At 28.8% G+C, this 14,684-nt stretch overlaps 1 protein-coding gene across 2 annotated transcripts in view; it reads right to left on the bottom strand.

Annotated features, from left to right (window-relative positions):
- LOC107446980 (tRNA (34-2'-O)-methyltransferase regulator WDR6) overlaps positions 1–14,684 on the bottom strand; it is a 61,607-nt gene that overhangs the window by 3,674 nt on the left and 43,249 nt on the right. For both annotated transcript variants that reach the window (XM_016061785.5, XM_087165836.1), the window contains 4 exons: positions 13,158–13,359; positions 9,272–9,543; positions 6,825–6,971; positions 3,952–4,123 (listed from right to left, as the gene is read on the bottom strand). In XM_016061785.5, the coding sequence (XP_015917271.2) occupies positions 3,952–4,123; positions 6,825–6,971; positions 9,272–9,543; positions 13,158–13,359 (793 nt within the window). The remainder of the gene's footprint in view (positions 1–3,951; positions 4,124–6,824; positions 6,972–9,271; positions 9,544–13,157; positions 13,360–14,684) is intronic.

Raw genomic sequence — 14,684 nt, 5'->3', positions numbered from 1 at the left:
ATTTTAATTGATGTAATAATTGTATTCGATGAAAAATTTAAGTTGAGCTACAATTAAAATGTTTTTTAAAGAATTCAAATACTTCTTAATAACAGCTTAGGTCAAAATAATTTCAATGTTTAGAAAAAAGGTTCTGATAGAAATTTTATTTATTTCTATAGTTTATTAAAAATTGCAGAAACATTACATAAATCCATAAATTACATAAGTCGCTAGACCAAGCTAAGCTATTCATGATATTCAAAATTAGTCAAGTTAAAGCTCTTTTGCTTTGTTCATTCTTTGAAAGTTTTCCCTCTGATAACTAAGACTTCGATCTCACTCTTGCTGAGAGGAAAAATCCTATTTCATACCAGGCTATATAGCAACCTCTTTATCATGTAAGCGCCAAGAGAAAATAGCTATATCACGCCAAGAGAATATTAAGTGGGGCTCTTTCTAGGGGGGGGGGGCAATGGGATACCCCCTAATGCACCTGAAAGCAATTACCCTTATCTTGAAAGCTGTAGTTTTGAGGAGACATACAATGAACCTGTCAAACCCTTCATAAAAAAATTAACAAACGTTGTGAAACTTGACCTACAGGAGACTCCTATTTCCACATGAGAATGCAATATACACTTCCAACTCCCTACAGTGAAAAGTAATCATTATTAAAATATCTGTTAGACCATAGAGTATGCTTAAGAGCACCTTGAATAAAAAATTTGGTCCTGTTACTCTGTCTTCATTCCTAGAGAATTTAAGATATTTCATGTTTATTGAGCAGTTACATCAAAAGAGATAGTGATTTCAATAGTTTCTTGGAGACTTTTTCTACCCATCGATTCATTTCAATTCAATAAATGTTAGTTTGGAAAGTGCAAACAATTTTATCATCTGTATCATAGAAATTTTTGGAAAGAGTAATTTTCTTGGATTCAAAAAAAATGTAACAAAATTTCGGTCGCTTTATTGGAATAAACGGTTCGTTTCTGACGTTTTAGTGGGTGTTGAAATAACAAGTCTATCGATTAACAAACAGGACTTCATATGAGGCGCATCCAGAAAGTAAGTTTCCCTATTTTTTAAAAAAAAAAGAACTCACACTGTCTGGAACATATTTATTGCTAACAAGTATAACAATGTTTCAGCTATTTTTTGACATAGCCACCACCAGAATTGAGACACTTGTCATATTGTGGGATCAACTTTTGTATCCCTCTGTCGTAGAACTCTGCCGTCTGTGAATGGAACCAGCGTGTGACAAATCTCTCCAGCTCTTTGTCGTTGCCAAAACGCTCACAGGAGGACAGGAATTTCTTGAGGTTCAAGAAAACGTGAAAATTGCTGGGAGCAAGATTAGGGCTGTAGGATGGATGATCAAAGAACTCCCAGCCAAATTGCATCGAGCTGTATGTGAACGAACATTGTCATGGAGGAGCACAACGACTGCAGTAAGCATTCCACGCCTCTTGTTTCGAATGGCACATCGCAAATTCCGTAGTGTTTCACAGTAACGGTCAGCGTTTACTGTTTCACCACGTAGTTCCATTCACAGACGGCAGAGTTCTACGATAAAGGGATACAAAAGTTGATCCCACGTAAGACAAGTGTCTCAATTCTGGTGGTGGCTATGTTGAAAAATAGCTGAAACAATGCTGTTCTTGTTGCCAATAAATATGTTCCAGAAAGTATGAGTTTTTTTTTTACAAAAAAAGGGGAAACTACAGAATAATATAAAACGTGATAATAGGTGACAGAATAATACTAAGATTCCTTAATGAGAGTATTTCATCATACTGAAACAACAGAATTTTTATGGGCCAGTTTGTAAAAGCATTTTTGAAAATATCAAAACTGTTGCTCATTGTCTTCATGTAAAAATTGTACTAACTATAAGTTAAAAGCTCTTTTTTGAACTAAAATTTCAAAAAACATTTATTGTACTGTTTCTTAATAAAATTCTATGTTAACTCCACAGAAATATATATATATCTCATAATATGTTTTTTCAATCATATTAAAAAAAGAACTAAGCTTTCATCTTCTGGTGGTTTTGCTATATGAAGATGACAGTTGTTAGAAATTCAGTTTTTCTTGGCATGATAAACTTCCATTAAGAGCTTATAAAATTTCTACTTTTGGAAACAATTTTTCTTTAACATTCCAGGATTAATTTGATTATCAGCAATTTGGATATTCGGAAAAAGGTAATACACTTCCTATTCCTATTAACAAAGAACTATTAGCAATATTTTGTCAAAATTTAACACCACAAGAACCAGAAAAGTCTATACTACATTAAACTAATTGACAAGTGAAAATGGAAAAAGGTAACAAGTGAAATAAAGAGACTGTATCAAAAATGCCTCTTTCTTGTGGAAATTGTAATTAAATGAAAATGATTAAGGGATAATAAAGACACCTAGAGAAGACCAAGCCCACCCAGGGCTGTTGTGTCACTGAAGTAGAAGAGGGTCATGCTTAGATGCCTACAAATGCTGTTTAGGTTTGATAACAAGGAAGATTTTGTGAAATCTATTAAAAATTACTTTTTAAAACCAAAAAATTAATTCTATTTACTTCTTTTTAAAAGTATTTACAGTCATCTTTTATTATTGAAAACTAAAATACAAAAAAAATTAGGAAATACAATTCCCTGTGGTCTACCAGTTGGATAAACTTGGTAAAATAAAGTATAAATATTGGCTGATTAGAATTTAAAAACAAAGAATAGTATTTGTGTATTGGATTCAAATGCTGAAAAGCTATCAGAAAATTCAAAAATACCAAAGAGTATTTCAGAACTCTAACTAGTGTTGCTTTTATAGTTATTAAATAAGCATAAAATAAATTTTTCTTTGAAGAAATCACCCTTTTTGTGAATTATATAAATCAGGCCTCAGTAACTAGCAGAAGTGAGGAAAAGATTACAACAGCCCCAGACATATGGCCTAAGGAGGCATCCAATCAATGACAAAATTTCAAGCCAAAGAAAATGTCAAAATTTCGTGCAGACATCACGACTCGCTCCAGCCGCAAAGTACGGTTCAACCCCAGATACTTATAGCCTCTCAATGCTTAGGCACTTGGGGGGGGGGGAGTACTGTGGTGGACCGTAACTTCAATAAATGCCAGCAGATGGCGTCACATTATTTTATTTACTCATTCTATTTTTTTCACACATTCTGTTCATTCATATTCGAGCTCTAGAATTGCTAATTACGAGTTGTCAGTTGTATTTTTTATTATTATCTTTTTATATTATTGTTATTAAAAAAATGGTTTAAATTAAGTTTTTTTATTGTTCCAATAATTAAAGCACGCAACCTTAAACAACTTTAATTATGTTTTAAATAATTCAAATTTGGTGTTCGATCCAGAACACCTAAAATAGTTTTTAGGTGCAGAAAATAGTTTAAAAGTTTTACAATATGCTAATATGTCAAAAAAATATAAATTAATAATTTTATGATTCAGTGTAAGATGTAATTTAACTATTCAGCAATGAATGAAATGAAATCTGATAATTAAGCCATTATCAGATGTAATGTCCGTAATGTGCAGAAAATGAACAGCCCCTTTTCATTTCCTGCACATTACGGAAAAATGGTGTTTTTATCTACTGTAACAGGGAAAAACTATTATAATAAAAAATTGTCATAAATAATAATTGTCACATAGTAAGCAGGATACTCTCCACTCCAATGTTTATTCTAATTATTATTTTTCATATGAAATTAAAATTTATATCAGTAATAAGTATATGGCACAAGAAAATTATTTCATGATTAATATAATGATTTGATTATAAATATAAATAACAACTAGTTTTAGAGTATTAAAATACAATCAAAGAAAGATCAGAATTAAATATAATTATTTACCATAGAACAATTTCAGCAGGAATTTACAAACAAACAAAATGAATAAAACTATTCCCAAAACAAGAAAGACAGAAAACCTTACCTATTCTCCCAATACTCCAAATTCGCTATATCCGGAATGAGAGAAATCACAGATCTATGAAGATTGATAGTTACTGCAGTGGTAGGAGAATTAATGTAGTTTACTTTCCATACATTGAGTCTTTGATCAACAGATGTTGATACTATTGTAAATGGATCAAGGATCTTAACACCTGTGAATAAATGTGAAATTTTTGTAACTGAACTGATTTTTGAATGAAAAATTACATTTTTAAATGTCATACATTTAATGGTATTGGTTTGAAAGATAAAACTTAAACTATAGTTAAAATTACTAAAAAAAATAGGCTAAATATTTTTATGAAGATATTTAATGTGACCTAGAGGCATTTACAATTATTTTGCTATTATCAATTATAATGGTTTGATAAAGATAAAATCAGGCAAAAAAGGAAAACCTAATTAAAATCATACTAAAAATGGAAAATAGTGAATGGCTCTTGAGTTAAATGTTTTGAATTTATAAATTATTGAATCATAATAAAGATTCGATTCTTTTTAAAACAATAAAAATTAAATATAATAAAGCTAGAAAATTATCTATAGTAGCTAACACAAGCCAAATAACAAGGTTTGAAACATTTATTTAAAGATAATATTATGAAAGCTGATTTACATGAAATATGTGATTAAGCGGTAGCTTTTTACATATTCACATATTTTACAAACCATACACAATTAAAATTATCGCAGTTTATGAAGAATAATTTATTATTGATATTTGGGCAATTCCATATGTGACAGAATGACATTTTGATTTGCAAAATAACAATTAATTGAAGTTTCTATGTATCTAATTTCAAATAAAAAAAATTTTTCTCATGCATATCATTATTATTGGCATAATGCGCTTCATAAACTAAAAAAACAGGATTTTCTATCTTTTTTACTTTTGATTTTATGAACTTTTTATTTGCGTGACGGAATGACATTTTGGCAACCAAGCTTTTGGCATGCTGCTTAGAACTGGTAGTTTCTGCGAATTTTGCTGCTATTATTTTTCTGAACTATTTTATACTTTTAGTATAATGTGTAAGCAATGTAAAATGTGAATTTAGAAAATTAACCTCAGGTTGGCTAGCAGTTATTAACATCTATTTGCTGTGACGGCATGACAAAAAGTTTAGTAGAAGAAAACCTTCATTTAAAAAATGTTTTATTAATATGTAAATGATAAACAGAATGTAACAGATAAACAGGATTAATATTTATGTAAGAATTAGTAAAAATTTCAACAGTTTGAAAATTAGGTTGTCTCTGAAGAGGTTTTATATCTAACTTTCCAATGTCACATCTTATCTTCGTTCTCAGAAAATTTATGCATTATTAAGACATGTGACGGAATGACGTAAAAGAAGTTACTTTTATTTTATATATTAAACTTAAAATGTTTAAATTTTGTTCTATATGCATATTTTTATCAAAATATTGCAAAAGAAAGATACATTTCTTTTATTTCATAAGTATTTTTCAAGAAAACAATTTGAGCACAAATGTGAACAATTAACTTGTCAGCCATGTGATTACTTTAGAATGCTGCCAGATTCAAAAAATTTAAGATTATCAAAAATGACACAGCAATATGTAGACTTTGGCTATTTTTGAACATATTTTTTAAATTAAAATATGCAATTCATAAAAAAAAATTTCACTTAAAAGTTGACACTTCCGTGGAATTGCCCATTTATTATTATTGAATTATAATAAATTTTGAGGCATAACAGGATGATGCAATAAAAACCATAAATTATAGGCTATTATACTAAATTTTTCATTTTTTTTAACTTTGTCTGTTTGATCATAATAGGCTTAAAAATAAAAATTTTGTATAAGTATTTTATTCATAAATGGAAAAATCAGATAAATGGAGATGATAAATAAAAAAGTCAGATAATCAAAGTTTTTGTAATTAATTTATAAACTGCGCATTACAGAGCGTTATTTATTTTTATTAATTATCTGGACCTTAAGGATTGTTTAATAATTAAAGATGGGCATGAAAATAATCAAAACTCTGAATATCATAAAAAATATATACAATATTTAATCAATTAACCTTTTGACACAGATTTTAATTAAACATACTTTTTTCGTTATTTAGTATTAATATAGGTGGTAATAAATGAAAAATATTATCTTTAGCATTTTGATTATTTATGTTTATGAAACACTGGTGACTTTTTCTGAGTTAAAAGGTAAAATCTTCCAACCACAGCTCACTTCCGAACATTAATTTTTAAAAATTGCTCTTATTTGTAATTATTTCTATATCTTACAGAAACAGTTTTCCTCAGTGAAATTTCTTTAATTTACAAAACCAATTATTAAATTTTTGAATTCGAAGGATCTTTTTTTTAAAAAACTACTTTATTGGGATTTTTTTTAGTAACTATTAGATTGTTTTTATAATTAAATACCTAAATATATTTTTGCTAGTAATTAGAGCGTCAGAAAAAATATGCAAAAGGGACACCAGTGGGGACATCTGCATCAAAGGGTTACATCACAAGTTTAAATATTTTCTACAAAATAACTGCTTGATAAATTTACTTAAATTTCATGATTTTTTTAACAATAAATGTCATTAACTTTTTACTATTTCAAAGAGCTTGGGGCAAAATAGTGATGAGTTACAATTTTTGCAAAAGTGGCATTTTTATATCGAATTGTTCTATAGTATTGTTAATAGATAATTATTATAATAATTTTCACTAGGTAACAGCACAAAATACAGAAAGATTTTATTGCTTAATGCTTTCAACCAAATAATCTCTTGAACAATTTGAAAATGGAACATCATTATCTTGCTCTAAGTATTTTAATTGTATATTATTAGCTTATGATTTTACTTACCAGTTATTTGCGAAGCATGTGCATTCGAAATGTGATATTTTGATACAACTTTGATTAGATTCTTAACAGAAGGCAATGCCTTAAAATCTATGAAAGCAACCATCAAACTATTGTCATCTCCACCTGAACAAATCATCCACACTGAAGCTACAAGTAAAAGAAAAATCATAATTAAGAGTGTTTCGATTCATGCAGTACTGTAGTTCGGAGCCATTTTCCCAAATATTTGGTTTGCTGTATTAAGAACTTTTTTTTAAATAATTTGATAAATATTTCAAAACAATTCCTTTTCCTTCTTTTTGATTATGTATTTATTTTTACGACATGAAATAAAAATTTCTGCTCGGTTCTAGAAAAAAAAATGGTCACTCTGTGAAAATTATCTATTGTTCTTTAATCAGAATCAAACGCACAAGTGAGCTTTCAAATTAGATTGGTGCTATTTTGGGCCTCATCTGTAAACAGTAGCAATGAGAATAATCCTGTTAAAAAATTTAAATTCAGAGATGTTTAGTGCTTAAAATTTTTGATATAGCTGATAAGCTAAGTAATTAAAGTAAATATTTAAACGACATTTAACAGTATTTAATGAGAACAAAATCTTTATATAAAGTTGCTTTCAATTAATTTCATGTGGTTTGCAAAATTTTGAATATTAAATTAGATTACTTTTTTTTATAACTCTGTTATACATATTTTATAATCTGGTAAACAAGGAAATTAATCTAAGAGCAATTAATTACATTCAAGCAATAAAAAAGAGGTGTTCTTGGAGTTAGCTCACTCTTTATTTGAATAGACACTTTCAAAGTAAGTAATATAAGTTATTATTACAATTGTGAACTTCTTTAGTTGCTATTAATGCAATGTGTTTAATAAATCAGAAGTGCATAGTACTTTTCAAATGCTAATTAAAAATGTGTACCCACTCAGTAATATTTAATAGAAATTTATATAGTTTATAATATCATGCAATTATTTTATCAATAGCTTTTATGATCAATATACCAAAGATAAAAATCTTGCAAATTGACAACAAACCCCCCTTTTTATAAAATAAAAAAATATCTGCTTTTTTTTAATTAAAGCTTTCCAAGTATTTTAAACTGGTCGTTTTTTCTTTACGACAAAAATCAGTCAGTGATGACAGGTACCCTATAAAAAGATCAGGTCTCCCAAATATTTTTTTCTAACTACAGCACTGAATTCCTGTAAAGATGCAGAAAGAGATATATTTACAGGGCTTGTACATAGTTTCCCATAAAAAAAATTACCTGAGATTGAGTGCAACAATTCAAAAACATCACAATGCACCAGTTAAGACACTTTAAATATTTGGCCTTTCTTTAAAAAAATTTCTCACGAAATGCTTAGAAGATTATTTTATATTTTAAGAGGTGTTTAGTCATCTAATTTCTCATAGTTATCAATAACTATTAAAACCTTCAGGGGTTTGAGAGACCAGTTATAAATTCCAAGACAAGTATTTCAGAACACACAATGGCAGAAATGAGAACTGTTGCCATAAACGATTTTAGGTATAGCATGTGAATAAAGTAAGAAAGAGGAATGTAAAAAAAAACAATTAGTAAATTAACAAGTTAGTATTAACTACCTGTACAGGTGTATTATATATGTGTATTGTATATGTAGTATGTATAGGTGTATTAACTACAAATAGCTGTGAATTTGTTTATGGACGAATTATTGAAGAGCATTTTAGTGAATAGTCTAAACAGTAAATTAGTTTATAAATGTATAAAAATGTTTATAAACCTATAAATTGTTTGGCGGAAGTTGGCATCAACAATTTTTCATTTTTTTAAATTATTTTTAACAAAATGACGAGATATGGAATGCAAAATACGACAAAAATTTTTATTGAAATAAAAATGCAAAAATAATTAATTTTATATATGTCACGGCCTATCCTGTGTTGTACGCCATGCTCGATATATATAGTACGCTATAACTTTTACATTTTTGCAAAAATCAATTCAATATTTTCCTTTAAAATGCGTTAGAATAAAAATCTCTTAAAAATGCCTTAAAATTAAAAGTGAGAAAAAAACAGAAACATTTTGTTTCAGATAGTATATTTCCATTTCAAGAATCAACTTTACAATGCAAGAAAAAAATTTACGCAACTTTGTCCAAATGTGAAAACAAATAGAATTTTTGTGAAGAGCTTAAAAGTTAAAAGTGGAAACTGTAAAGCTAAATCTTATGTAAAATAGAAATTAGTACAATTTAGCCAAAACTACACATTTTTTCACAGTTATTTTTTCCATTTTGCCGTAAGAAACTTTTTTTTTTTAAATAAGACTTTTTTTTTTCCTTTTAGTTTCAAACTTAATATTGTGAATGAGAGTCATAGGTTAAGAAGCTTTAAAATACAGAAATAATAATCAAACCATAGATGAAAACATTCATATTTTGCATATTACCTACTAGAAACCTGTAATCTAAAGCATTGATGCCAGATTGATGAGAGTTCTTCATGTCCTCTGCTTCAATCATATTTAGATACTCCCCATGTAAGTTGTCATGCTGAAGGACTTTCAAGCTTCCATTTGTTGCTCCAATAATGTATGAAATTTGCTGTGTAGCAGCTACCAAATTGGAACGATCACTCACAAGTTTAAGGATACAATTTTCATTATGCTTAAATGAGTGTTTTATTGTAAGTTCGTTTTCATCGATATCGAAATTATACAATCTGTAAATAAATGAGTAACTTTAAGTAAACAAATCAAAATTATATAATTATGTTAATCAAATGTTACAGGAAAGTAATCCAGAGTGTCCACAAGCACCCTACCTGTTTGACTACCTGTTTTTGTAACAGGTAGTCAAAATTTTATTATTAGTTTTACAGTTATCCCTTATTTGTGTACATAAAATAATAAAAAGGACTTTCTGTAAAAGTTGTAATTGAAAAAAAAATTACATGAAAAAATATTAAAATTTAAGGTACTGCAGACTCAAATTAATTAATTTCCCTAACTTTTCTAAATTGTTGAAATTCCCTTTACTTTTCAATGTTTTTTTTTTCTCTTGCCACCTTGGTTATTCCATAACAACCAGTTGCTGATAAAAGCGTCAAAAAGTTTCTTTCCTCTGATCGTCTCAATACTCATTTGTTAAATTTCAATTTATTCAGGTTTATATGTTTTTATTTTAGAGTTTGCTTTTTGTCTAAGTGAAACTAAGTTATTTTATAAGTTAACACTTACAATATTATTTGCTTTTGCAATATTACTTAGTATTAACTAATTATTTAATGTTTTAATTTGTTTGTCAATAAGTTTTTTTTCTTTTAATTTTTTTTTTATTGAGAATTGTTTTTTGTGTATATTGTTTTAGTTTGAACTAATGGAACTAAGCTCTTTATAAGGAGCATCCAAGAGTTTAGGAAAAAGAGTAATCATGAGCTAATCCTCGACACTAAAATGTATTTCATTTTGTTTGCAAAGCAAATAAAAACATAATTGCATAGCGATTATTGGTGGCTGACAAGCGACAGTGAGCTGATCCCTTTAGTAAATAACAATAAATCTAAACTATCCTTTTCAGTTAGACATAGAAAACTTTCAGACCTAGTTTTATGCAACAGCATTAAAAAGTCTGTTTTTAGTTTAAATTGTACTTTTATGATGAGTGACATAATATATAGTTTAGTACGATCTTCGAAATATTATTTAAAGCAAGAGTGTGCAAAGCAAGTTACACTTGAAGGTTACAAGTGGCACCGCAGTGAGGCCACCTCAATCATTGCTTAACCAAGATTTTATTGATGCCGATACGATATCATGTTCTCATTCTTAATTAAAGTAAACTTTTAAAAATGGTATTAACCCTGAAGAAGAATTCTAGAATTTAAATTCCAAAGATATCTAAAGCTTGCATTATTAAAACAGTTATTATTTTCTACTTGTTAGCTTTTACAAAATGCTTTGGAAGGAATGAAATTCAGAATGATTATTAGAAATATTGAAAAGGTACCAACATCTAATCAAAGAATGAAATTGATTAAAACAAATTTTAAGAAAAAAATTTTAGGATTAGGACTTAAAAATAATAAGTCAAAAGCGATAACAGCAGCTAAAACCAAGTTTGTCTCATGTAAACAATTTAAACTAAAAGTCAGAAACCAAAAATAAGCAAAAACAAAATTTTAAAGATAGGTATGTTAGCAAAAATAGCACTTCATTAGGGGACACACTGCCTGTTAAAAGTACCAACATGCCAGGAAATGTTTTCAACAACCTACTCCATCTCCAACAACATTTTAGATGTAGAGAATGTAGGGTGCAGCAAAAAAAAAAAAAAGGATAAACTATTTTTAATAAAACTTTGTTAAAATATTAATAAATTAACAAAATCTAGCAAATATTAATTGTAAAAAAAGCAGACTTTTACAAATAAATGTAATTGGTTTCAAAGTAGCCACCTCCTACAGCAATGCAGAGACACAAACACTCGTTGAAATTTTTAACAATGAGCTGTACGTCAGTGTTGAGAGAGATTCCTTTTCCCTGATGAGAAGCTCTTAACTGTCCAACGAGCTCATAATTCCCAAAAGGAAAAAATCTAGTCTGTAGATGCTCTAAGCCTCTCAGCAATTGTTGAACATCCCAAAAATCCAAAGTTAGTCATGGTTGGGTGACGACTTTCTACAATCTGCAAAACATCACTGGTTTTTTGTGGATGAGAGAATTAAAATAAATCAAAAAATTTACCAGTGGATATTCAAGAAGTTGTTATACTTGGGTGGGCCAAAAAGCACTATAGCAATTGAAACAGGGTGTTTCGACAAGACTCCACACTCATTAGCTTACACAGCCAAAAAGACACAAGAGTGGTGCACAGAGCATTTTTTGGACATGATATTATCTAAAGAATAGTCACCCTACTCGCCAGATCTCAATCCCATGGATAACAGTGTGTAGTCCATTTTAGAGTCTAGCTCCTACACTAGATCACATAAAAGACTGGAAACAAAAGATTGGACTCACTAAAGCAATCATTTCATCGGGAATGAGATAGATGCAAAAGCAGAAGACTTGGGATCCATTGCTGAAAATTGCAATAAGACTATTTTTATTATTATGTGTTATAATTTGTTAAGTTATATTAAAAATTGTTTCTTAATTTTTTAGCCACATCATGTTATTAGAATTAAGAAAGATTTTTCCTTCCTATTATTATTCTTATTATGCTAGAGTAAGGACTCCTAGAAAGCAGAGAGGTCGAGAAATTCCAGCCTCAGTACAAACAATTGTGATTCATCTTTATCAAACAAAACTCTCGAGTAGCTATAATACCATCATAAAAACACCTCTCCTTCATCCTTATTATTCTAGGTTACTAAAACTAATGTAAATGAATTAATTTATGTGTGATAATCGATAACATATTTTTATTTTATCTGTTAATTAATAACAGATGTTTAATAACAGATTATATATTTTTTAATCTATCAGTATGATACCAAAACCAAGAATGTAAGACAGTATGAAAATTGCTCGAGTAATATGGCGCATCTGAAATAGTCTGTCAGATAATTGATACATTTAGTTTAAAAAGTAGATCACCCCATATTCATTTAGTATCTAAAACAGTTTAATAATATATATTATTGATAAAGGGTGTCCCAAAACTTATGGTACTTATGTACCTTAAAGGGGGGTAAAAGAAAATTAGACAAACAAAAATCACCATACAATTCATGGTTCGAACGCAAGTCATAACAAGTCTTTTTTCACAAGTCATAACGGACTTTTTTTCTGGGTTGGAACATTTAATTCTATGACTTGACTTTTTCTTTTAGGGTCGTATGAAGAGTCTTATCTAAGACGATGGTCTCACAGATTTTACTGAAAGCCTTGTTGCCCAGATATCCCTGACACCATAAGAGAGATGGCTGATGTTTGCCCCCAACATAAGACGGTCACTCCTTTGCTGATGTGAAGCCTCAATGTTAGCGGCCACAATTTTGAGATTTTTATGATGGGGGACTCAATGTTGTTTAATTTCATTTTGTTGAATAAAACGTTTTTCTTCATTTTATTGGTTTATCTTCATTCTATTTCTGTTTTGTTTCTCATCATTCTGTGATACATCATGTTACGTGCTCTAGCGCTTTACGACATGCATTCCGACCATGGATTGTATGAAGATTTGTACTTGTCTAGTTGTCTTATATCACCCCCTAACATATAAATCATGACTTTTGGAACACCCTGTATTAATAATACACCTTCCTTGGGACACACTGTAGAGAAAATTGAGATATTTACATTAAAAAAAATCAGTGTTTGATTTATTCACCTAAAATAACCATCAGAACAAGCCACCCCAATATCGTAGTGATTATTCCAATTATCTATTACAGTATTGCCACTTGCACGTGAAATGGAAACATCCATTAATCTAGTTTGCGATTCAGTTGGATCACTTCCTCTAAACTTCAACATCGAATTTTCACTAGACCCCATTAGCAAGGTAGACTTCAGCTGTTGACATATCGCATCTGTGAAAATAAAATGTGGTTTTAAAATTAACAAAATCTAGAACTCAAGTCAATAATATCAATATCGGGGTCAAAAAACTTTTCATGATTTTAACAATGGAAGTCAAAATCCTGTACTAAAAACCTTAAAAAATTACATTTATGTATTGATATAAATATCTATAAACTAATTCAATGATACAGTTTAATAAGATTTTAAGTTTAAAAACCAAATTGAAAATTACAATAACACAACAAAATATGTCTATTTCATTAATGTGAAAATATAATGATTGTGCTAAATAAGGAGTTGACAGAATAATTCCAAACAAAAGCTCTCTAACAAAATAAAATGTGAAGATGAAATTAAAATGTATTTCTCAACTGCATAAACTTAAACTATAACAAAACCATATATTTATATAGTAGAATGTATCAGTATTTAAAGTTGTTTTAAATGAATTATGACATTGTGACTATCTTCCCCCTTTTTTATTTCACAGTTTTAGCCAGTTATTAACACATGCTATGTCAAAAATCTTGATCTAATCTTGGCTAGTATAATGGTTAGTTTTCAACTTCCTGTTACATGCATGTGTCATAGACTAATTTAAAATTTAGCTCTTTGCAAATGTTGCCAGTATTAGGTAATGCACCAAGCTAATAAAAGAAATCTTAAGTATTCTCAAACCTACTTAATTTCTTTCAGATTCATTACACTTAGCCTATATGCTGCCTTTAGATATCTAGAAATGTATGAAGATCACACAATCAGCTAAATTGTACAATTTATAATAAAATTTTACGACTCTGGGCTTATTGCAAATTTCCTATTTCCGTGGAGTTATAAGTTCTCCACGAAAGCAAATATCTCCCAATACTTAATCCAGGAGCTCCCTTGTCTTTTGGAATAGGTTCAAAATTACATGGTTATGGAGTTGAACACTAGTAGTTATAAACCCAAAAATGGGTCGGCTGTTCAACGGAGGTTATAAAATAAGACTGAAAAATGTCAAGATGAATGAAAAATACTGGAGATTTTTCCGATTAGCATAGCACACCGCAAAATGACATGAGCAGTTAGCAAAGAGATTTTCAATTTCAATTATCAGATTTATATGTTGTCGATTAATTGCCAGATTATTCAAAAAGTCATAGAGTTTGATAAAAAGGATTTATTTAAGAAATCCAATTAATTAGTATTAAAATGAGTAATCATAAAGTGAATTTAACAAAAGAAGATAAATTAAATAATTCCTTAATTATTTATTTATTTATTTGCTTTTTCAGAAAAAAAGCATGTTAAGTTTTTATTAAATAATATATTTTGTTTGAATATGCACTTT

Source organism: Parasteatoda tepidariorum, chromosome 6 (assembly GCF_982258835.1).
Source record: "Parasteatoda tepidariorum strain Cologne lab strain chromosome 6, Ptep-v5.0, whole genome shotgun sequence".
NCBI classification, from domain to species: Eukaryota; Metazoa; Arthropoda; class Arachnida; order Araneae; family Theridiidae; genus Parasteatoda; species Parasteatoda tepidariorum.
Note: the sequence above shows the minus strand (reverse complement) of the source record. Positions and strands in the feature narration are given on the sequence as shown.